Consider the following 26216-nt stretch of genomic DNA (forward strand, 5'->3'; position numbering starts at 1 on the left):
GTATTAAACATGGAAAAGGTTGAAAGAAATACCCATGGTTGGTGTAAGTTGTTGTTGTACACGTTCCTGATCACAATGATTCAGATGTGGAGATATACTGGGCTCCAGCACTGGGAAAGCTGGTTTCTCACCAATTCGTCCCATTAGGGCTGTATTAACCATTGGGCCGGTGGGGCCGTTGCCAGGAGCCCTTGGCTCTCAGGGGCCCTTGGGGGAACTGGGACGCGTGGTCATTGACAATTTACAAAAATTAAATGTATACGTTAATTAAAAATCAAATGTGTGAGCCCCTCCTCTGTTGTCTACAGGTGCTTTCTTGGTCCACAGATGATCATCATGGCTTAAAACCCGAGCTGGGTAGTGCGTGTCGGAGGGAGGGGGGTTATGGTGGAGGGTGGGGGGGCCCTAAAAGAATTATTGGCCAGGGGCCCTCGCAGGGGTTAATCCGTCCATGCGTCCCAACATCATTTTCACTCCTCTCTGTGATCAAGCTTGTTGCTGCCAGCTCACACACATGCGTATCCACGTTTTGATTTGCAATATACCGTATGTTATGTTATAACACGCATATCTTCTTAAAAAAAAATAACCATTCTTTGTAAAAAGTTCAAAATGTAGTTTATTGTTGACAATATCAATATTGTTAACACATCCGGAAACTCACTGTTCTTTTAGAGACTATTTATAACCATCTGATTTAATATTGATTTAGTATTTAGTATTTAGTATTGATTTATAGTACTATTATACTCTGATACTAATCCTTTCTCCCTCACTTTCATTCTGGCTTTTTCACAACATGCAGTGTGTGAGGGCGGGGTGTCCTTGTTTGGAGATGGATCTATTTTGCACAGCACAGTAGACGTGTCCCTAGGATAGACACTGCTTCACTCATCACATCCAGTGTTCCTCAACCTTTTCAGGCTGTGAACCCCCAAAATAATCATATTTGAATTGGGGACCCCCCTCCCATTTGTAGGATTTGAGGCATTTTGACTCAATTGTGATTTCTTTATTGTAAGAATTGCCTCTTTCTTATATTATTTGACAATATGCCCAATGTTTGACCAGCTTTTATAGTAGGCCTATAGCTTGTTAATTACCTTTGATGCAGTAATGGTCCTTTTTTCTTCCTTGAGGTATTAAATAAAGTCTTAAAGGTCCTTAAATTGTCACTTCCCCGTTATCTGGGGACCACCAACATCATGTGGGGACCAGATATCTGATATATCTGATATCATTATGTTTGCCAAGAATGTTGGGGGGCCCACTTGCAATACCCTTGCGGCCCACCAGTGGGCCTCGGCCCACAGGTTGGGAGTCACTGCTGACTGTCGGCAGGGGAGTCACACCAAATTCTGGGCCCTGGGTACAAGGATTCACTGCGGGCCCCCCATGAATGTTAACTATTGAAAAATAGCAGATATACAAGCTCACAGCGCGGCACCGAGTGCCGCGCTGCGAGCTTGTAGATCTGCTATTTTTGAAAAATCGTGAAAATGTGTGCTAAGAAACCTATGTTTCCACGTCAGTGATGCTCAAACTTTTTCATGTGAAGGACCCCCCCCCATCTCAAAATATTTAGTTCCAGGGACCCCCCCCAGAAGCAAAATTTGAGTTACAAATGTTCACTTAAAAAAATACACGTATTCCAAGATTTGCGCACATTTTCACGACTTTCACAGCTCGCAGCGCGGCACTCGGTGCCGTGCTGTGAGCTTGTATATCTGCTATTTTTCAATAGCTAAAGTTACTATAGGGCCCCTCCACCTTGGGCCCTGGTAACTCAGTCCCACTTTCCTACCCCTTGTGACGCCCCTGACACAGTTGGGCTCTACACACTGTGCTACTACTGTACATTCTCACACAGCAGAACAAAGACTTGTCTCATTGGTTTGGTGGAACGTGACCGAGAGGTCTTGCAGTCCCAGCACAGTGGCCTTGAAGTGACAATGCACTTGTGTGACCTTTCACGATACAAGCGGCCGAAACAATTGAACAAAACAGCAAACATATTTTGTGCTGTTTTCGTAAAAACGCGAGCGAATCAGAAAACAAAATGAGGAAATCTGAAAACACAACATTCTTCTACGACTTTTCGTAGGCCAGATGTAGGCCACGCTTAAAAAATAGATGTTTGAGTGAGAGAAATAAGCATAATTAACAATATAACCAATCGCTCCAAGCTGTGGTCGAGTAGGAAGAAAGGACGAGATTGCCTGTTATGAAAGAAAACTACAACATCTATACTACTATTTTTGGGAGAGAAGAACATGAACTAAAGATAAAATAACCTCCTAGGGAATTCTCCTTTAAGCTGACCTCACCACTGCACCACGGTACACTTCAGACTTGTCTCATAGGGTTAGGGTTAGTATACTCAGTAATACTACCGATTTGCATGATGTTTGGACAAAACCTATTAGGAGGAATATTAAAATATGTGTTTTGCAAACATCTGTGTCCAGGTACCTCAGTTGCCTCTTGCCTTTGGAACCACAAGGTCATAGGTTCAACCCTGGGCACCGCCAACTCAGCGTATCAGTGGTGCGGCAAGTTGGCAAGTAGCCAACTGAGAGGGTACTCCACCTCAGCAAACCATCTCCCAGGGTTTTAGCGCAGACAAATTCCCACGTTATCGGCTGATACAGACAATAAGCCTCTCTCCGACCTACTTATTAAACATGGGCCTCCTGGTGGCGCTATAACTGACCGATTTGTAACATTTGGGGCAGAGGTTCTGGCCGTTCTGCTCTGGCCGCCAAGGAGTGTGTGTGCAGAGTTTCACGTTGATTGAGCCAACGGTGCCGTTGATTAGCTGTGCACAGACAAACGGACAGACGGACAGGGGCGAAAACATAAGTAACTAACAAACAAATAACTTCGGCCTGGCAAAGACAACAATTAAATGAAGCTTTAAGTTAAGAATGAGGAATTGCTGTGTTTTTGATTGATTGATTATTTTATTAGACACAAATTGAGAACAGTACAAGTATTGTCAATACAATTGAAATGTAGGCTACAGTTAAACGCCCTGCCTATTAAAAAAGGAACATTTCAAATAAGACTTTTTACGGTCTTTTTTTACGTTGAAAGCCCTCTGTATTTAATTCATGGACATAATAAATAGCAAGCAAAAAAAAAACATTCAATAATATCGCAGTTATAAAAACACTATTATATACATATAAGTTCATGGAATGAGCATGTCAATCTGTGGTTGAAAGGTTGAATAGAGCATAGAGGCTGACAGCATCACTCCTTGTTTTTGTCAGAAACACAAATGTACTAAAATGTCCTAATTGTTTATTAGTCAACTCACATTCATCCCTAACATACATAATTATACCTATAACCTATGTACCACACGAGGCATGCCACCAGAGGTCACTACACACCATCTCTAAAGCTACCTACAACACAATCAAAGCAATCTATGCACAGCAGCCATATTGGAAATACATTGGGCCTCTCTCTTCCTGCTCTTCCATGGGTGGCCCAATGATACTGAACGCTCTGTTTCAGCTTATAGCAGGGGTGGGCAATTATGTTTTCCATGGGGCCACACGAACAACATAAAATATTGTGGAGGGCAGGGCCAAAAGGCAGTGCTTCCCACAAGATGTGCTCTCTAAACTAACTAAACTAAACACACAGCTTTACCTCCGAGTCCGACTTCAGTAAATACATTTACACTCGGCATCGACTTTTCTTTTTTTTAGACATTTTTGATGGGTAAGGCAATGCAGGTCGTCTTGACGTTTGACCAGTCTGACCACCTGCTTGTTATTAAGACAACGTCCAATGATCACACACACGTGCTGACGTACGCATTGCGTCCATAAAAAACTTCAAAATAATAGAAAGGCAGCTTTAGTCCATGCATGAGGTAAAATTAGAAAATGTGTTTATTTTGTAATTTGCCATTAACCCTACAAGGTCCGGTCAGAGTGAACCAAGGGGCTGCATATGGCCCCCGGGCAGCACAATGCCCAGGTCTAGCTTATAGGGTGCATGTTAGCTCACTGGAACACGCTACCAATGATACTAATGAAGTTGGGTGTTACCAATGATACTAACGAAGGCTTGCTCTGTTTCAGCTTATCCACCTCTTTCCGCGGGAGTTTACTGGAGATTATTTGGACCACACTTCCGGTTTAACAGCAGACATACAAGCTCACGTCGCGTCGCAGATGCAGCCAGTTGTGAGCTTGTAAATGACCCCAGACAATGCCCAAAAGTGTGAAAAGTGATGACTCATCACTAAACCGTCGTTTTCTGGGGCCATTATAGCCCAAGGAATGTTTTTTGTGCAAAACAAATTCTTGCAATGGATTCAGCATCATGACAAACCCCTAGTTAGACCCCTCACATCCTACTTAAATACCCAGAAAATAAAATGTTTTTCTGGGTATTTTCCTCCTGTATAGAAAGTCGATGGGAGCCCAACTTGATGTGGCCGCTGTGGCGAAATTATTAGAGCCTGCCCTGGGCTACATCTGTGCCAAATGTGGCGCTTTTATTCACTGATTAGCACAAAATTACCATTCTATCTCCCTAAGGCCCCCGACTATGGGTCCTTGAGGGAGTTCCAAATGTCCTTACGGGTGTACGTGTCCAGGTCCATTTGGTTCCATTTGTATACTCTCAGACTTATGGGGTCCTTGAAATTAAAACATTTCAGAACCTCTGCGCTACACTAATTAGAAAGGCCCAATTTCTTTCCAGTGAGGCTGCTGTGCATAGAGCCTATTGCACAGAGCCATGATCACTTCCAACTTAAACTGGTAAAGCACACAATAATGCAAGCTTTTTAAAAAACAAGCTAAGCAATTACATAACAGTCCATAACAGTATCAGGGCTGGCTTGCCAGGCTACATCTCTTATGCCTTGAGGACGGTAGTGGTGGAAAAAAGTATTCACTTGTTGACCACTTTTCAAACTGTCTTCATATAATATATATATGTATAATAGGTCCTCACTAATGTTCATGATAAAAATCACATTTTTTTCCTAGTCAGTCCAAGTCTCCTAGGAGAGCTGTGGGAAGTTCAGAATCCATCGTCTTGTGACATCATCATTTTCCCCAAAAAATATTTAATCAATATTTTTGAAAAAAATATTTTGATTTGTATTATCGCGAGAACAATGGCTTCCACTTTAAAATTGCAACTTTTCTGGAATAGAAAGCCTGCAGTTTCTATAAGCTGGATTGGCAATCGATGATGTCACAAGACGATGGGTTTCTGACCTGACCACAGCCCTCCTCTTAAAAAAGAAAAAAAAAAAAAGCTATTTTTGAGTGAGGACCAATTATATGAACATAGGTTGAAAAGTGGTGGAGTGCCCCTTTAAGTAAAAGTATCAATACTGCAATATAGGAATACTTACAAATAGTCTGGAATTCAAATTTACTTGAGTAAAAAAAAACATTGGCATCAAAATGTACAATATTTGTCTCTGAGATGTAGTGGAGTAGAAGTAAAAGTATTGGAAATTGGAAATACTCAAGTAAAGTAAACAAATACCTAAGTGGGACTCGTCATGCAGGATGCGCAAGTCATGTTTCTGGGCTTTACTTGCCTTCCTTTGAAACGTTGCTGCTGAATGAATGTATTGATGTTTTGCAGACACGATCTGTTGGAGTGATTCCAGTGAGTCTGTCTGGGACATCGTTCTTCCTCTGACGAGATTAAGTCAACAGACTGTAATTATTACTACTGAGCCTCAGTCAGTCATGACAGCATGTTGATCATAAGCAGGCCTTAGGCCGGACTCACACATATGCGTGAAACATCTTCTCCGTAACGTCTCAGAACGAGGGGGGGTGGGGGTGGTCCAATGCATTGTCAATGGAAGGTTGTTTGGTGTTTTGTCGTTGCCGTGTCTCTAGCTCAACCACAGGCTGTCTTTTGGCCAAGAGACACGGCAACGACAAAACACCAAACAACCTTCCATTGACAATGCATTGGACCACCCCCTCCCCCCCTCATTGATAGCTGTCGCAACTGTGTGTAGGGCGCCTTATAGACCCGTTTCTTGTTTACAAACATTGAGACTAAATGCACAGGTGACTGTATCATGTAAGCGCTGATTTCATTGGCTAATTTTGGTACCGACCTGCGCGCGCATCTAGTTCTTATCAGTGTAACGTGGACCAGAAATGCGTCTCTATGGGATGTGATGCTGCGTGGCTTCAAGCAGCGTTGATTTTGTAGACTAAAACTATGACGAACAATGTTTGTCGACTACCCTTTTTCACGACATAAAAAAAAAAGCTATGATTAAACCTATGGCTAAATATTCTGACAAAGTTGACTAAAATGTGAGGGAGGGACTAGTGGAGAAGAAGTCATTTTATGTTTGCTTGCGCTCTGAAAATAGCAGATCTAACAAGCTCACAACGGGTCGCGCTGCAACACGTTGTGAGCTTGTAGATCTGCTATTTTCAGTATGCAACCAAGAGTAAAATCAGACATTTTTATGCCATCAAGGTCTGGCTGCCAACATACATATCAGTCGCCAAAATCAACTGCACGTTTAGTTGACCAAACGTTTATGATATTTAGTCGACTAACACCTAAAACATTTCAGATGACAAAAATTTGACTAAAACTAAATTCAAATTTATTCAGAAGACTATATTAAAACTAAATCAGCATTTGCTATCAAAATCAACACTGGTTTTAGGGCAGAACACTGTCCACATATTATATCCTTGAGTGGAAGGCTCCAGTGAAGAATGCCTGGGCCTGATCTTCAGAATACGCACGAAAACAGGGATACCCATACACCCATCAGACTACTTCAATAGTGTAAAACAGGGGTCTTCAACAGGGGGTTTGGGACCCTAGGAGGTCCTCAAAGTTACTACAGGGGGTCCCCCCGACCCCTTTCTTTTATATTAACCACCTGAACCCTAGTGTCCATATTCGGAGAACTTTAGACAAAAATAGCAGATCTACAAGCTAGGCGTTTTGAGCTTGTAGATCGGCTATTTTTGGCAAAGAGCTTTGGAGTGGGAAAAGAGCAGACTAAGTACAGTGAAAGGTCAAGTTTATTAAGTATTAAAGGTTCAAGTGGTTAACATGAATCCAAAATATACTGATGATCGTGCTGTCAAACAATGAAACTATATGGAATCTATGATAAGGTTGTGGGGGTCCCTGCTTCATCTCTCTCTCAACTAGGCTAAGGGGTCCTTGGCCTGAAAACGTTGAAGACCCCTGAAAAGAAAGACACGCACCGGCAAAACACTAGAGGGAGCTCCACTGGTCGCACTCAACCCAGATTTGGCACAAACATGGTTGGGGTCAAATTCGTTCTACTGCTATATATATGCCACCAAAATGTGCTTATTTATCTGGGGGAGGCTGGGATCGAACTGGGAGCTCTACCAGCCACCCCGCATCATCACTCCCAATTTCAAACCTGAATCCTGTGTGAGTTCTGTTTCTGTTGAGATGGAGAAACAAGGAGACGCCTGTTACTGAACAAACCATTGTTAATTTGTTCAGCCAATTCTGATTTAGGCATAGTCTTTTGAATTACTCACCAAGTCTAGGGATGTCCATACTTTATCCGAAACCAACATTTTCGTCGGAGAGGTCCGGTTCGACTACAAAATGACGTCACTTGTGACTAATTCAGGTGGCATTCATCAGGCTAGAGCTATTTAAAGGCCCGCTGACACGCCCGAAATTATAATAGTATGATACAGTAGGTCAAGTGGTCTTTCTGAAAACGGTCTGAAACAGTCTGAAGCTCATGTCACAGTTTAATCTGCCCCTCGCCCCTTACTGTACTGGTCGGCTGTTGCTGACCAGTACAGTAAGTAGTCTAAGTAGGTCTACAGTCAAATAATTTGATTGGCTTATAATTGCGCATTCCCACAATGACATCATAACAATATATTTAACTATATATAACTATATTTTAAGATGACTTTTTAAAGTGACAGCAACCCTTTAGGTGACAGCACCCCTTTTACTTATTTTAATGAAAAATACAATGTGTTTTTTGTTTATTAAAGAGATGGGGAAACCCTTACTGAACAAACACTATAATGAATATTATCAAAATATAGAGCTATTTAATCACTCGTTTCATTTAAAGAAACGAATCAAGAATTAATCACTTTAGGGGAGAGAGAGAGAGAGAGAGAGAGAGAGAGAGAGAGAGAGAGAGAGAGAGAGAGAGAGAGAGAGAGAGAGAGAGAGAGAGAGCTATCAACGCTCTGTCCAGTAGATGGCGGTGTTGGACTGGGCACTTTTGAAGCGAAGAAGAGACGGCGGACCAATGGGGGGCTCAGCGGGGCGTTCGCCCACCACGCCTGCGCGTCCTGAGAGAGAGAAATATGATAATTTTGTTGATATGCCTTAAACCGTGGACTTTATCCTCTTTTTACCGTCTGAGGAGCCTTTCCACTACGGCAGTGTGCAGTCCTCTGTGCCGCATGCCGCGCTGATGGACAACCAGAGAGACGTGGTGAGTCGCTGTGTGCAGGGTTCTGTTGTTGTTGCAGAGGATACAGAGCACAGAGGGGCTGCAAAGAAGCAGAGGCGTCAATTGGATATGGCAAAGCTATGGCAGCTGCCATGCCTTGGCTACAGTGGGGAAATAATAAAATGTACTGATCGTGCCTGAGAGCGCGCGTGCAAGACACCAGTCGTGTTGCCATACCTTAGCTTGTTCTGAACTGACGCCGCTGCTGCAAAGCCCCCCCATTTGATGTCTTTGTTATGGTTGTGTGAGAGAGAGAGCTGCAGTGACGGAGGGTTGGAGAGAGACTGGGGTTTGGAGTGACAGCGACCTGCGATCGCATGTTATGATGCACTGATTCAACACGTACTGTAGTTTATGTCAGCTGTCACTGTCAGAAAGGCTCGTCTTCGTCTGTCTGTCTGTCTCTCTCTCTCTCTCACACACACACACACACACACACACACACACACACACACACACACACACACAGAGAGAGAGAGAGACAGAGAGTAGTGCACCGCACTGCAGTGTTGCCTCGATCGGCTCAGAGACCCGAAACGAATTGGAACCTAGAGTTGTTGTTTCCACACATTTTATGCCATAAACAGAGGGAGAGAGAGAGAGAGAGAGAGAGAGAGAGAGAGGGGTGGGGATTGATGGATGGATGGAGGAAAGTGTGTGTCAAATCAATTATCAGGATTGCAGTGTGATGGTGGAAAGTGAAAATGGTTTTACATGTTATGAACAGAGGCTGTCTACATACAGAGGGTTCATATACAGACAGTGTGTCATCAGCTGCAGAACACACACACACGCACGCACGCACGCACTCAGCAGCAGCAGTGCAAGGTATTTTTAGGGCATGTGAGGTGAGGACATGTGTTCTGTTCTCAGCTGTCTTTGCAACAGATGTTAGTGCATCCAAAGTCACCTTGACTGTGTGTGTGTGTGTGTGTGTGTGTGTGTGTGTGTGTGTGTGTGTGTGTGTGTGCGTGTGTGTGTGTGTGTGTGTGTGTGTGTGTGTGTGTGTGTGTGTGTGTGTGTGTGTGTGTGAGAGAGAGTGTGTGTGTGTGTGTGTGTGTGTGAGTGTGTGAGTGAGAGAGACAGAGAGAGAGAGAGAGAGTCTTAGTTTTAATGTACCACAGCGGTTATGTGGGCTTTATCGTTCGCTTTGATATTAGCAGCTGATTCATGTGCTGTGTGTGTGTGTGTGTGTGTGTGTGTGTGTGTGTGTGTGTGTGTGTGTGTGTGTGTGTGCGCGCGCGTGTGCGTGGCTGCGTGCGTGCGTGTGTTACTGTATAGACACTCATTGCAGCAGCATTACATCACTGACTACAGTATGTCTCCATGTCCCTGTGTGCCCCGCTGTGCCAGTGTAATACCACCGTACCACGCTCCTAGATCAGTGCTTCTCAGACCCTTTCATATAAAATTTATATTTCGCATAATAATCATAATCATTTCGCATAATCGTCATAACAAAAAGTAGAGGAAATAGCCGATCTACAGGCTCACAACGCATCGCACCAATGTATAAAGAATAAAGTTATTAAATATGCCATATGTCATTCCTTTGTATTATATCGGCGAGGAGTAGGGTGGAGTTGGTGGAGGTGCTGCTACGTCCCCCTCCCGGTGGGGGCTCCTCACTGGCATGTGAGCCAGTCGGGCAAGCAGTGACATGAACACATTGGGGTATATGCACATACGCCATTTTGTTCTACTTCCGGGTGTCTTTCGACTTCCTTCACAGGTGTTACCGATGATACTAATGAAGGCTCTGTTCCATTCTGGTCAAACAGAGTCAGGGTGCTGATATTGTGCATGTTGGCTCACTGGAAACACTCTGCTACACCAGTGGGTTTCAACGTGTCCTTGAGTGGGTTCCAAATGTCCCCTACAGGTGTGTAACTCTGAGAGTGTACAAATGGAAGCAAATTGACCCGCAAGGGTCCATTTGATTCCATTTTGTTGATTCCATTTGTACGGAGTTATGGGGTTCCTTGAAATTAAAGAACCACTGTACAATAAATCAAACGGAGCCTTAATTAGTATCATCAGTAACACCTGTGAAGGAAGTCGAAAGACATCCGGAAGTAGCACAAAATGGCATATGTGCATATACCCATAATAAATATACTTTTGACCCATCATTTCCCTCACTTATCAGCCACTGGAATAGTGTGCCTACTGAAACACAATGTATTCCATTTATTATACAATGTATAAAATGTATTCTGATTGCAATGATGAAGGCGGCCTGATTTATACTTTTTTTTTTTAGCTGCATGCCGAAAATAGCTGATCTGCAAGCTCACACTGCAACACCTTGTGAAAAGTAGATCGGCTAGTCAGCGGACGGCAGCACAACTCCCATGCGCGACCACTAGTTCCTCCCTTGTAGTCATCGTCATAGCTTTGTTTTCATTTAGTTTTTGTCAGTGGACCTTTTATTATTTTTTCTTTATAACGATATTCTTTGGGGCTTTTTCTGCCTTTTAATTGATAGTATATCGTGGAGATGGACAAGAAACAGGGAGAGAGGGATGGGGAAAGACATGCAGTAACGGTCGTCGGGAACGGGACTCGAACTCAAGATGGGCGGCAGTGGCTCAGGGGTAGAGCGACCACTCGTCAACCGGACGGTTCCCAGTTTGATCCCGGCTCACCCAGAGTTAATGTCGAAGAGTCCTTGAGCAAGACTTTGAACCCCTAATTGCTTCCGAGGCAGCAGGGTCGGGGCCTTGCATGGATTCCACCGCCATCGGTGTATGGATGTGTGTTTTGAGCTTGCAGATCTGATATAAACTTGTCATCATCAACACCACGACGACGTAACCCTAGCAAGTTGGTTTTAAGCTCTTTTTTCCTCTTTAAAACAGGATCGACGCTGACGGGGTCCGTTTTGTAAAATCCAATTTTCGCTGTTTGTTTCCTGTTGAAGAACAAGCTTGTGTGTCTGTCAGCGTGCGTGTGGAACTTGGAAGACAGCAACCGCATGTTACACCGACATTGGTTTGGCACATAAATGTGTGACTGCATCGCGTAGTTGCATTGGGTGATGTTACTCAGACATTGGTGTCACATATTTCTGTGCTAAACCAATGTCGGTGTAACATCCATGCATGCGGTTATCTGTGACAGCGCGCTGTCTTTTCTTTTCTTCATCGGCGACCATTCTGATGGCTTCATGCTTGCTCTTGTTGTTGGCTTGTTATTAATGTTAACACGTGTGTGAGAAGGGGGTGACACTGACGCTATCACGTTAGAGTGGAGTGAGGTGAAGGCTAAGGCACACGGCCCCCCCAAAGGACAAACGGCCGCGGCTGATTATTCGAATTTCTTTTTCAAATTCGAATACCATGCCTTCGAACATTCGTTTTTTTGGGGTCAGACCTAATATATCAACCCTAGGAGACACGGGGAGAACATGCAAACTCCACACAGAAAGGCCCTATCGCCAACCCCACCTAGGGTGTGGGCGCTGATGACACGGAGGGAGAAACACGCCCCCAGTGCCCACAGCGTCCCCCGGCTGGGAATCGAACCCAGGACCTTCTAGCTGTGAGGCAAAGCGCTAACCACTGCGCCACCGTGCCCCCATTTTCAAGACATCTTGACATCTTTTGAAAATGTTAAAACCATAAATCTTGTATGGGGGGTCCTTACAAAATCTTTTCAGATGGGGTCCGCGGCCAAATACACACTACATACAACCAGTGGCTTAAAGTGCCCGGACTACTATAGGCCAGCGGTCTGGGCCAGGAAAAAGAAAATACATCTTTTAACACTGTGTCTGTAGGGCTGTCACAATTATGACATTTTACATGACGATACATTTTCTCTCAAATAATAGAGGCCTATCTGGGCCCGCCCCTTTCCCCCCTCCCCCTGAGCGGCAGCCATGATGGAGTTACTGCTGCAGCAGTGTGTGTCTATGTCTATGTCTATGGAGATGGGACTTTTAATGAAATTAGTCATTACCAGTCCCATCTCCATGATATTTAGATCTAATTCCTTCGCCAGTTCCATCCGCATGATTTGTAGATCTAATTCTATGAGTCCCATCCCCATGATTTGTAGGTCTAATACCATCGCCAGTCCCATCATTATGATTCGTAGATCTAATTCTATCTGTTCCATCTCAATTATGTTTAGGTCTAATTCCATCGCCAGTTCCATCCAAATGATTTGTAAATCTAATTCTATGAATCCCATCTCCATGATTTGTAGGTCTAATTCCATCGCCAGTCCCATCCTTATGATTTGTAGATCTAATTCTATCTGTTCCATCTTAATTATGTTTAGGTCTAATTCCATCGCCAGTTCTATCCGCATGATGTGTTGATCTAATTTTATCAGATCCATCCCAATGATTTTTAGATCTAATTTCACCACCAGTGCTATCCTTATGATTTGTAGATCTAATTCCATCAGTCCCATCTCAATTATGTGTAGGTATAATTCCATCGCCAGTTCCATCCACATGATTTGTTGATCTAATTCTATATAGTTCCATCCTCATGATTTGTAGATCTAATTCCATCGCCAGTCCCATCCTTATGATTTGTTGATCTAATTCTATCAGTCCCATCTCAATTATGTTTAGGTCTAATTCCATCGCCAGTTCCATCCCCATGATGTGTAGGTCTAATTCGATACATTCCCAACTCCATGTTCTTTAGATCTAATTCGATAGTCACATCCCCATGATTTGTAGATCTAATTCCATCACCAGTCCCATCCCCATAATGTGTAGGTCCAATTCCATCGGCAGTTTCGCCAGTTCCATCTGTATGATTTGTAGATCTAATTCTATGAGTCCCATCCCCATGATTTGTAGGTCTAATACCATCGCCAGTCTCATCCTTAAGATTTGTAGATCTAATTCTATCAGTCCCATCTCAATTATGTTTAGGTCTAATTCCATCGCCAGTTCTATCCCCAAGATTTGTAGATCTAATTCTATATAGTTCCATCGTCATGATTTGTAGATCTAATTCCATCACCAGTCCCATCCCCATGATGTGTAGGTCCAATTCTATCGCCAGTTTCATCCGCATGATTTGTAGATCTAATTCTATCAGTCACATCTCAATTATGTTTAGATCTAATTCCATCGCCAGTTCCATCCCCATGATTTGTAGGTCTAATTCGATACAGTCCCATCCACATAATTCATCTGCTTACAATAAATGTGACAAATCTCTGTGAGTATGTATGTATGTAATCCACTTATCTCGAGAAACGTTCGTCCCACCGGCTTCAGATTCGGCACATGAATTAGATCTACAAATCATGTGGATGGAACTAGCAATAGAATTAGACATAAAAATGATAGGGATGGGACTGGTGACGTAATAAGATCTACAAATCATAAGGATGGGACTGGCGATGGAATTAGACCAACAAATCATGGGGATGGGATTCATAGAATTAGATCTACAAATCATGCAGATGGAACTGGTGATGGAATTAGACCTACAGATGATGGGGATGGGACAGATAGAATTAGATCTACAAATCATGCAGATGGAACTGGTGATGGAATTAGACCTACACATTATGGGGATGGAACTGGTGATGGAATTAGATCTACAAATCATGGGGATGTGACTGTATGGAATTAGATCTACAAATCATGCGGATGGAACTTGCTATGGAGTTAGACCTACACAAAATTGAGATGGGACTAATAGAATTAGATCTACAAATCATAAGGATAGAGCTGGCGGTGGAATTAGATCTACAAATCATTGGGAAGGATCTGATATAATTAGATCTACAAATCATGCGGATGAAACTGGTGAAACTGGCGATGGAATTGTACCTACACATTATGGGGATGGAACTGGTGATGGAATTAAATCTACAAATCATGGGAATTAGATCTAAAGAATATGGAGATGGGACTGTATCGAATTAGACTTACAAATCATGGGGATGGAACTGGCTATAGAATTTGACCTTCACATAATTGAGATGGGACTGATAGAATTAGATCTACAAATCATAAGGATGGGACTGGCGATGGATTTAGATCTACAAATCATGAGGATGGAACTGTATAGAATTAGATCTACAAATCATGTGGATGGAACTGGCGATGGAATTATACCTACACATAATTGAGATGGGACTGATGGAATTAGATCTACAAATCATACAGATGGAACTGGCGAAACTGCCGATGGAATTGGACCTACACATTATGGGGATGGGACTGGTGATGGAATTAGATCTACAAATCATGGGGATGTGACTATCAAATTAGATCTAAAGAACATGGAGTTGGGAATGTATCGAATTAGACCTACACATCATGGGGATGGAACTGGCGATGGAATTAGACCTAAACATAATTGAGATGGGACTGATAGAATTAGATCAACAAATCATAAGGATGGGACTGGCGATGGAATTAGATCTACAAATCATGAGGATGGAACTATATAGAATTAGATCAACAAATCATGTGGATGGAACTGGCGATGGAATTAGACCTACACATAATTGAGATAGGACTGATGGAATTAGATCTACAAATCATAAGGATAGAACTGGTGGTGAAATTAGATCTAAAGATCATTGGGATGGATCTGATAAAATTAGATCAACAAATCATGCGGATAGAACTGGCGATGGAATTAGACCTAAACATAATTGAGATGGAACAGATAGAATTAGATCTACAAATCATAAGGATGTGACTGGCGATGGAATTAGACCTACAAATCATGGAGATGGGACTCATAGAATTAGATTTACAAATCATTTGGATGGAACTGGCAATGGAATTAGACCTAAACATAATTGAGATGGAACAGACAGAATTAGATCTACGAATCATAAGGATGGGACTGGCGATGGTATTAGACCTACAAATCATGGGGATGGGACTCATAGAATTAGATCTACAAATCATGCGGATGGAACTGGCGAAGGAATTAGATCTAAATATCATGGAGATGGGAGTGGTAATGACTAATTTCATTAAAAGTCCCATCTCCATAGACATAGACATAGACACACACTGCTGCAGCAGTAACTCCATCATGGCTGCCGCTCATGGGGAGGGGGGAAAGGGGCGGGCCCAGAAAGGCCTCTATTGCGATGAACGATTTAATTGTGTTTTTGTCGTTGACGCGATTACATTTCTGTTTGGCTTTTAGGCTTTGTAGTTACACATGGTAGATATGACACATAAGCTAAATATACAAAGAAATTACTTGACATATTTGACAACTTTATACTTAAAGGAGTAGTTCACCCCCCAAATGACTTTTTTTCTATTGATTACTCATGCCATGGAGAGTAGAGTTCAATAATAGTTTTTGGTTTTTGTCACATACCTAAGACAAAAGTTTTATTCGAGTAAATTTACCACCATTGATTCCGGATCCGAATGGGGGTAAATTTATTGTTATCACATTTTAGTCTTAGGAATGCGACAAAAGACTTAAAAATATTATTGAACTCTAGTCTCCCTGGCGTGACTAATCAATAGAAAAAAAGTCATTTTGGGGGTGAACTACTCCTTTTAAAAAAGAACATTGATAGTGGAAATAGCCGATCTACAAGCTCACAACGCGTCGCATCGATGCGACGCGTTGTGAGTTTGTAGATCGGCCATTTCCACTATTTTTCGACGTGGAAACGATTATGACGATTATGAAAAACAATCACGATTATGTCAAATAATCACGATCAGACGACTATGTAATAACTGTGACGGCCCTGTGTGTCTGCCTCGTCCCGTCCAGGCGGAGCGTCCGTCGTCCAGGAAGCGCGGCGACTCCCTGGGGATGCTGGACAGCATGGAGGAGGACCGCAGCAGCAGCGGCAGCGAGGCGGGGGGCAGCAGCGGGGGAGGGGGCAGCGGGGGAGGGGGCAGCAGCGGCGGGGGCTCCAGCCCCGAGGACAGCGACGAGGACGGAGGAGGAGGAGGAGGGGCGGGCCTTCCTGCCCTGGCGCCGCCCTCGGCCGCCTCGCCCGCCTCCTCGCTGACCCTCATCAAGACCAACGGCCAGCTGTACACCTATCCAGATGGCAAGTCTGGCATGGGTAGGAACGGTCCAGTACAAAGTAAACACAAACGAGAATCGCAATCCTCTTCACATTGATTTTTTTTTTTTTATAACTTTTATTTAGACGTGCACATTACAAAACATCATATGAAAAGGATACATAAAAACCTCACACCAGATAATATACAAGGATATATACAATGAGATGGGAAATATGCCTAGGCTACTGTACAAAGGAGGAAGCCAGGATTCAAAATTAAAAAATCTAAAGAAAATATTCCATGTGGGTTTAATCCAACAACCACAATAGATCTTCCCAGGCTTCATTACCTCTTGCCTCATCCACCAAGAGATCCATTGTAATTCTTGCCTTCAATTCAGAATGAACCTTTGGTGATCATCCTTGTACCTTATCCACATTTTAAAGATGGGGCAGTTTAGCTATTGTTAAAATCAAATTGATACAATATCTGTCTCTGTAGGCGTTGTACTGAGACCCAAAATAATGTTTGACAATTCTACTCTAAATGTGACATTAAGCTGAGACATAAGAGCAGAAACATGTTTCCAAAAGTTACCCAGACACCAACATGAAATAAACATATGTTCTGTGTCTTCTTTTACCAAACAAACAGCACATAGAGGATTAGGAACAAGCTTCCATTTATACAAGTTTGACATATTTGGGAGAATTCCATGCAATATATATCTTCACATTGATTGTCACGTTACGGGTGTTTTTACGGGTGAGAAAACAGTGTGTGAAGTTATAGTCGTGTCGCTTGTGTAATTTTGTTCAGATTTGAGATGAAAACTATATATTTTTTGGAAACTTCAGTGTAACAAATCAGGAAATCCATGATTCTATTTGCAAAATCCCTAGGTGATTTTTTGACTGTTGCTGAAAGTTTGGGTCTCATTCACTATACTATAAAGGAAAAAAAATACCCCCAAAAATTTGCTTTAAGTAGCATGTGAGGGGTCAAACTAGGTTTTTTTTTAATGATTCTGAATCTGAAAAACATTCCTTGGGCTAAAAACGGCCTTGCAATGCATTCAGAATCATGAAAAAACCCTAGTTTGACCCCTCACATGCTACTTAAAGCAGATTTTTTGGGGGTATTTTTTTCCTTTATAGTATAGTGCATGGGTCTTCGACAGGGGGTCTGGGACCCCTAGGGGGTCCGCAGAGTTACTAAAGGGGGTCTTCCAAATCTTTTTTATATTAACCACTTGAAGCCTAGTGTCCTTATACTGAACTTTAGCCAAAAATTGCAGATCACACAAATTGACATGAATCCAAAATACACTGATGATTGATTGTGCTGTCAACCAATGAAACTATATGGAATCTATGAAAAAGTTGTGGGGGTCCCTGCTTCATCTCTCTCGCAACTAAGGGGTCCTTGGCCTGAAAACGTTGAAGACCCCTGGTATAGTGTATAGTAGTAAGTGAATGAGACCCAAACTTTCAACAGCTGTCAAAAATTCCCCTAGGGATTTTGCAAATGGAATCATGGATTTTCTGATTTGTTATTACGTTTCCAAAACAAGGCTGAAGTTTCAAAAAAAAAATGTATAGTTTTCCTAATCCCCCGAAAACGAACCTTCATGTTTGGAGATATTGAATTGGACTATTAGTTTTATTTTCTGTTTTTGTGCAAAGAAAGAAAGAAAAAAGAAGGTGGAGGGAAAGGAAAGAATTTAAAAACTAAAAAGCTATCTACATATTTACGCATGCTGTAGGATATCCAGCCATACAATATGTACAGATGAGGTTTAGACATGAGACATTTTAAAACAAAACAAAACCTCTTGCGCTCTCTCTCTCTCTCTCTCTCTCTCTCTCTCTCTCTCTAGCCACCTGTGAGATGTGTGGTATGGTTGGAGTCAGAGATGCCTTCTACAGTAAAACCAAGAGGTTCTGCAGTGTCTCCTGTTCCAGAAGTTTCTCGTCCAACTCCAAGAAGGCCAGCATCCTGGCCAGACTGCAGGTTGGTGTAGTTGGTAGTACATACTTAACACTTATGTTGCTATCAATTAAATCTCTTTGAAGGTCCAAGTTGCCATGGTCTCCATAGACTTCCATCTAATTCATAGTGCACGGATCATGCACGCCCATGCCTAATCATGCACCACGTGTGTGCACGCTGTTCACAGCTTTCAAACAAAAAGAAATCCGCTTGGAAATCCGTTCAGGCATTCATGAGATATCAGCCATAATGTTTTCTTCAAATGTAAACAAACATGGCTGCCATGTTTGAAAGATGGTGTTGGTATGGGGGTTAAACATGCAATTTCGCGATCATGCCTAATACATTTTTTGAGGTCCAAAAAACATTTTTTATTTTTTTTTATTTTATTTATTTTTTCTTCAAAAACTGCCCAAACTCGGGAAACTCTGGGTTGGCACAGGGGGGGTACCAATACAAAACTCGGGAAACTCTGGGTTGGCACCAGACAGGTTAAACAAGAACTGCACTCTGTCGAGGTGCCAACTTGCGTCTTGAGCACAATTAAGGCCATGTATGGCCTAATTGTTCTCCAGCAGAACGCACCATGAGGTGCGCTCACCACTAGCATCACCACTGGCGATGCCAGTGACATCACTACTGGCATCACCAGGAATGCTGGTCCCTCATTGGCTGTTAATGATGACGTTGCCACAAATGCTGGTCCCTGATTGGCCTACGGGCTTAAACAAAGAAGGACATCGACATACATACATGCGCAGCCGAACGCAGTACTTGCACGCTCTGCTGGCGCAAGTAACAAGAAGGCCAGCATCCTGGTTGGTGTCAAGAAGACTCAAAGAAGGAGAAGTCACGCCCACGCCACGTCTACGCGCCATGACACTTTCGGTGGCAAACTCGCACCGGACGTTCGATGAATAACATTGGAGTTTCTGAGCGCCGGCTGGGACAGCTCATGAACAAAAAAATAATTCTGAACGATAGAGACCGTTGTTGTATAATCGCTCCAGGAATATAAAAGAAGACATATCACAGGTATTTTTACAATCCCTTTCTTTTCGATGTGCACAACACATAATGTTATTGAGGCAGCTAAACAGCGGCGGCGGCGGTTTCTGTCTCGGAGATATCGCGAGATTTGGATTCCAGACAGGGAATGGTGGAGAGTCTCGCGATACTAGCTAGTTCAGAAATGTAATTTGTGCTCTTTAGATGCCTCTATGATGTTATACAGTGTACACACCGAAAAGCGACACAGCAGAAAACAGTGTGTGACGTGTCTTCTTTTATATTCCTGAGCTGAGTATTTTATAAAGGTCTCAATCGTTCAGAATAGTTTTTTGTTCATGAGCTGCCCCAGTCGGCGCTCATAGACTCCAATGTTATTCACCGAACTTCCGGTGCTAGTTTTGCCACCGAGAGTGTCATGGCGCATGGACGTGGAGCCAAAAAACACGTTGGTGTCCTTTCTTGCTGAGAGGTTCTTTGGTTGGTATGTAGTACATACCACATTAACACAGAGTGTATGTTGTGCTGGAAGGCTATTGGATGATAGCCAGTCTACTTGGACATGTGGGAAGCTTTTGAACAGAGCGAAATAGGTTGTTTTAATTTAAAAACCGTAAGTCTCAAGACCACAATACTTTGCAGGTGGTTCCATGTTAACAGGAATATTGAAGACAATCTAAAGGGGTAACCACTTAAACCCCAGCATCCATATTGTATTTTTTTGCAGAAAATAGCATCTTAACACTGATATTTTCAGTGAAGTCTTTCCCCACAATAACAGAAAACAGAAAATGCACTGGTATAGAGCCCTGAGGTACTCCGGTCAACCATATAAGGTTTAAATGGTTCATTTGAAGTCACGCCATGCTTAAAAAAAACTTCTCACTACATATGCTTTAACATTTTTAATTTCTTTTTTCCCCCCTCTATTAGAGGTCTTGTAAAGCTTTTCATCATCACTTAACAACCGTCTGCATGTCCTGGTGTTAACTGGGTGTCCACCTATGCACATCAACATGAACAGGCACACATGTACAAGTGCTATTTAGGAACACTAATTGTTCCTAAATAGCTTAACCGACCATTGATGATGCATTATTTTCATCATCACTGGTCACCCTGCATGCATATACTTTATGAATATTATGTTTATTATTTGCTCCAATACAGTTTTTTACATTATAATCTATCATTATTTTATCTCCCTATCTTGTAAACGTAATCCTATCTTAATCTGTCTTTTTGATCATTAGATTGTCCTAAATTAGGACATAATAGTAATCTAATGGGGTCACGGGTGCATCTCTCCACTCCGACATGTCTCCTTTCCGACATGTCTCCATTCCGACATTAACCCTATCTCTATCTCTAACCCTAACCCTAAACCTAACCCCTATGGGAGTGTCGCCACTCTGACAATAAGAAGTCAATTTCGGAGTGGCGACATGTCGGAATGGAGAGAGCCTCCCAATCTAATGTATGTCCCGATCAAGTTTTTTTGCTCCCGATCCCGATCACATATTTTTGCTCCCAATTCGATCCCGATACTTCCCGATCCGATCTTTCAGCAATGCATTAAGGAAAAAGATAAAATAAAATGCTTTTATGTTGTCCCTTAAGGTTGTTTTTTTCTTTTTTTTTAAACAACAGATAGATAGATAGATAGATAGATACCTTTATTATCCCAAGGGGGAAATTTAGTTGTCCAGTAGTAGCACAGCAGTATACAGTTATTTACAAAGTTACAGAGACGTAAGAAAGATAGATAAGAGGGAAAAAAAACAAAAACAAAGACAAGAGCAGTACAGTACCAATAAGGAGAAGGTGCATCAATAGAGGGGGCGAATAATATATAAGTATATATACATAAAGTGTCTTGCAAAAGAGACCATAGCAGTCAATGCTAGTTAGTGCAAACAAGTATATCACTGTCATTGTTAAACAAAGCAAAAATACTCAGAAACTACCAACACTAACAACCTAATAGTGCAGTGTCAAAAATCAGTGCGAAAAAAGAAGAAACTAGGAAGCGTGTCACCGCAAGGCGCACATGAGCACTCTTCCTGGAAGGTCCTTAGAGGTCAAAGTCAATACAGCAATTGATCCTTAGAGGTCAAAGTCAATACAGCAAAGGTTCCGTAAGTCTAAGTTAGGAAGGGAGACCTTTTCAAGCGTCCGTTATGTGTCTCGTTGTACAGCTTAAGGGCAGCCGGTACAAAAGATTTTCCTAATCTCTCACATCTCCGTACTGGGTAGGTAAAGCGGTCGTTTCCTCTCTTACTCCAGTAACTGGTGATCTCTAGATGGAGGGGGTGGGAGGAGTTCTCCAAGATGGAATCTAGCTTCTTCGCAGTACGCACCCTGGTTACTTCCTCCACCCCCTGCAGAGAGGACCCAACGACAGAGCCTGCTTTCTTCACCAGTCTGTATCCATTCTATCCAAGCTTCTTTTTTTCACTTAGTGCAGCATTGTATCAAAACAAATTAAAAATAAAGCTTCAGCTTATATATTTGTTTAAATATATAAAGACAAGGTGTTTCCCAATCTTTTTCTCCCGATTCCGATCTTTTGAAATCAGCCCCGATCTCCCCCCGATTTCCGATCTCCCGATCCGATCGGGACATCCCTAGTTACAATAATGACATTATTTGCTTAATGCTATAGGCTACTGTATGTATTGCCCTAGCTAGCCTATTTAAAGTAATAGAGGCTCACCCCTTATACCACCACGGTCCAGCCAGATGCTAGGTTTTGACCTAGTCTTGTTTAAAAACAGCTTGACCTGTTCTTGTTTTGTAGGACACAGTCTGTCACCTTTTTGCACTTACGTACTGGACAGCGGACTGGACACACACATCACATGGTTTATTAAAGCACCAGCACCTGATATGTGTGTGCACATATTTTTTAAGCGGTGAAAGCCGCTTCCAAGGAGTGGCTTTGTGTGTCTCATGTCCATATATGGTCATTTCAGTCCAGAATGAACAGGTTTTATCAAAAACAAAATGTGTGTCCCATGTTCATATATGGTCATTTCAGTTCAGAATGAACAGGTTTTATCAAAAACAAAATGTGTGTCCCATATCCATATATGGTCATTTCAGTTCAGAATGAACAGGTTTTTATCAAAAACAAAATGTCTGTCACCTCATGTCCATATATGGTCATTTCAGTCCAGAATTAACAGGTTTTATCTGTCCCGTACATCCAGAATATGTGTGTAGTGTAGGCCTGGGGCGGTATGGACTTTTTGTTACCGCGATTACCGTCTTCCCATTTACCGCCGGTACTGCGGTAATTACCGCACCCCCGTATCTATTAATTAAGGTTCGGCGATAAGCCAAAATATTGCAATCATCTTCCCAAAAGTCGCCTCTCCACAGTGGAGAGGCGACACAGCCTGACTGCCCGAGATATACTTCTCCGTACAGCACAGCGGGTCTGGCTTTCAAAGGAGCAGATCTACAAGCTCACACCACATCGCATCCGCGATGCGTTCTGAGCTTTTAGATCTGCACTGTCGGGTTACCATAGTAACGTAGGCTAGCTACTTGGGCTTTTCAGACACAAACAGCTATGTGAACAAACCAGAAGAGGACGGGTAGTCAGATCGTGTACAGTGATTCTGTAAACTCACGTCACGTCTCAACTCTCAAATCACAGTGATTGAGTGCTGCTATATACAGGTTTTAGTTACAAGACTTGACAGAAAAGGTTATAAAATCGCCGACGCGCCGCTGGACGGAGCACAACGTGCGACGCGGTTGAGAAAGTAAAATAGTTTCATTTTCGGTTTTGTCCACGCGGCCCGCGCTCCGCCAGTAATCCGTATGAATAAAAAAAGATATGCCACAACACAAGGTATGTATTAACATCCTTGTGTCGAGTGGATTACAGAGAAAGTATATGCTGCATTGCTGCTCCGTCATAGAGTTGTGCTCCGTACTCTACTGCCCTGCGTGCACTGTGTGTGTGTGAGTGACGTGTGTGGGCGGCTTCCAACGTGTGGTACACGGCCCAGAGCAGAGCGGCATGGAGCGCATGCGGTCCTCGCTTCTCCCCCGTTTTAAAACTCGCTCGTTCTCAATAAAAATAGCCTATTTTTTGTCTTTTTTGACCGCGGTAAGGACCCTGACACCGCGGTAGGCCGCGGTATACCGCGATACGGCGGTACGGCGGTTACCGAACCCAGCCCTAGTGTAGTGTCCGTCCCGGTCTGACGATTGGATACTTTGAGGATTGGTCAAGCTTCACATGACAATTCGGCCCTCCAGATAAAATCATTCATTCATTCAGAATATAAAGAATGTATAGATCACAGAGTTCATAACTCTAGAACACATAGAATAAAAGTTCACCGCTTCACTTCGAAACCGAGGTTTGATTTTTCAGATTCAGCCTCTGAATGTACGGTATATGTATGCACATATTGAACAGTGTGTGTAACTACAATAGAATGTGTAGTCACATCTGTAATTACAGTGTTCTGTATGATGACAGCTTTACATAGCAAACAGGATAAGGAAAGCATCCATTAAACAGAATAGACCCATGGCTTCAGACAAGGCGAATCCCAGGACGGCATAAGAGAAAAGCTGCTGCGTGAGAGATGGATTCCTAGCATAGCCAATGTACCCTCTCACAATATATTCAAATCTTAAGACCTAGGGACCTGTTTATAATATTTTACTATGGTGGTTTAAGGTTGGCGCGATGGTGCTCTGCGAGATTTGATTTGAAGTACATACTTAAAACCGGTTGGTAAAGTACCTAAACGTGTCTGTGTTGAACATGTTTTAAAGGGGAAACCTCCAACCAAGAAGGCCAAGGTTCTGCAGAAACAGCCGCTGATGGCCAAGCTGGCAGCTTATGCCCAGTACCAGCAAACCCAGCAGAACAGCTCCAAGAAGTCCAGTGAGTCACACTCACATCACACTAACTCCTCACTGCTGCGCGAACAAAGAGAGCGTCCTGTCTGTTGAACTGTGTGAACTGTGAATGAATGAATGAATGTGCCCACACCCTAGGTGGAGTTGGTGATAGGGCCCTTCTGTGTGGAGTTTGCATGTTCTCCCTGTGTCTCCTAGGGTAGATACCCTCACAAAAACATGCAGTAATCCCGGTCTCTATAATGCCTCCCCCCTGGCCAGCCAGGGCGCCTGATGGAGGGGAAAGGAACTGGTTGGAATAACGTGTTCCTTCCACGCGCTACGTCCAAACCGGGGAAAATCCCCTCTGTCAGGTGAAAAGAAGCAACTTGGACTCCTCATGCATAGAAGGAAGCATGAGGTCAGTCCGTTGTCTTCCCAGGCGCGGCAGAGGGAGAGTAGAGCCCAGGATTACATAGGCAATTGGCACTGGGTGAAAATGGGTTACAAAATCGTGGGATAAAAATTATAGATGGATGGATGGATGAATGAATCCATGCATCTTTATTTTCGTATCTTGTCACAAGACCCATCCCTTACGGGATTACAAGACACCAATAAACAATTTCATATTGACTTCTTGGAAACAAAACATCTATATTTGGTTAATACCCACAAACTAAAATAAATACATCACATATTATGTTTTCCTTGTCCTATTGTCCCATGTCTTCTCTAAATATTCTGCAAGTGCGAACATCGTATTTTCAAAGACCATGTAGACACACTTTAACGAAGTTCAGTGGTTCCCAAAAAAAAATTCTGGACCAGGGCCCAACATATCAAAAGTGTTTTGCAGCCCTGCGCACCCATCTGACCACTTGACCCCAGCGTGTGGTGGTCAGTTAGGTGGGCTGGGGGCATTTTCAGAGCATGTTTATTTTAATGATCAATCAATTAACGGTCAATCAATTGATTGTGTTCCGGCTTGGATCAATGGAACCAAAGAAAGAAAAATTAAATAAAAAACATGACATTTTCTTTAACATTAAAGGAGTAGTTCACCCCCAAAATGACTTTTTTTTCTATTGATTAGTCACGCCATAGAGACTAGAGTTCAATAATATTTTTAGTTTTTTGTCGCATTCCTAAGACAAAAATGTGATAACAATAAATTTACCCCCATTCGTTCCAGATGGGGACCCGTTTCGAAACGGGTCCCCATCCGGAATCAATAGGGGTAAATTTACTCGAATCAAATTTTTGTCTTATGAATGTTATGAATGTGACAAAAACCAAAAAATATTATTGAACTCTAGTCTCCATGGCGTGACTAATCAATAGAAAAAAAAGTCATTTTGGGGGTGAACTACTCCTTTAATGGGGCACTATTCAACTTGTTCTTTTAATTAATAAAATGTAATTGTCCAGTCTGTATGGTATAGTATGTTAATACAATAGAACTAATGCAATTGGGGGTGGTTGTATTTTGTCTCCCTACTCTTCTATTGGGACATTCAGATCCATCCCAACCACAGACTACAGTTTCAGATGTTGCCTTGCATTGGAAAACAGACACGCAGTCTCAGAGCCACTGGCAACAGACGGCAAAAAAAGCTTCTTTCCCTGTACAATCACACAAGCACACAGAACAAACATAAACCTGCATGACAAAAGGAAATAATGACCTCACACCTCCCCCTCTCCCGTCCCTTTCTTGCACTTTAATATGCTGTTCCTCACTGTTCCTACCTAAACTGCTGTATGTAGAAGATACTGTGAAGTTGTTTGCATAATATGCACGTGTAGATACGATGATGTTCTCTCTCTCTCTTAAAAAAATTAAATGTCAAT

At 42.6% G+C, this 26216-nt stretch overlaps 1 protein-coding gene across 1 annotated transcript in view; it reads left to right on the top strand.

The window, feature by feature from the left end:
* The first annotated feature begins 8353 nt into the window (after positions 1 to 8353).
* Positions 8354 to 26216, top strand: part of LOC308284392 (MBT domain-containing protein 1-like) — a 50301-nt gene continuing 32438 nt past the window's right edge. Inside the window, exons 1-4 of the mRNA XM_080724991.1 lie at positions 8354 to 8488; positions 16249 to 16549; positions 18373 to 18506; positions 24297 to 24408. Coding sequence (XP_080581117.1) covers positions 8468 to 8488; positions 16249 to 16549; positions 18373 to 18506; positions 24297 to 24408 — 568 coding nt within the window. The 5' untranslated portion in view covers positions 8354 to 8467. The remainder of the gene's footprint in view (positions 8489 to 16248; positions 16550 to 18372; positions 18507 to 24296; positions 24409 to 26216) is intronic.

Source organism: Nannobrachium achirus (genome assembly GCF_963921795.1).
Source record: "Nannobrachium achirus genome assembly, chromosome: 4".
Classification (NCBI taxonomy): domain Eukaryota; kingdom Metazoa; phylum Chordata; class Actinopteri; order Myctophiformes; family Myctophidae; genus Nannobrachium; species Nannobrachium achirus.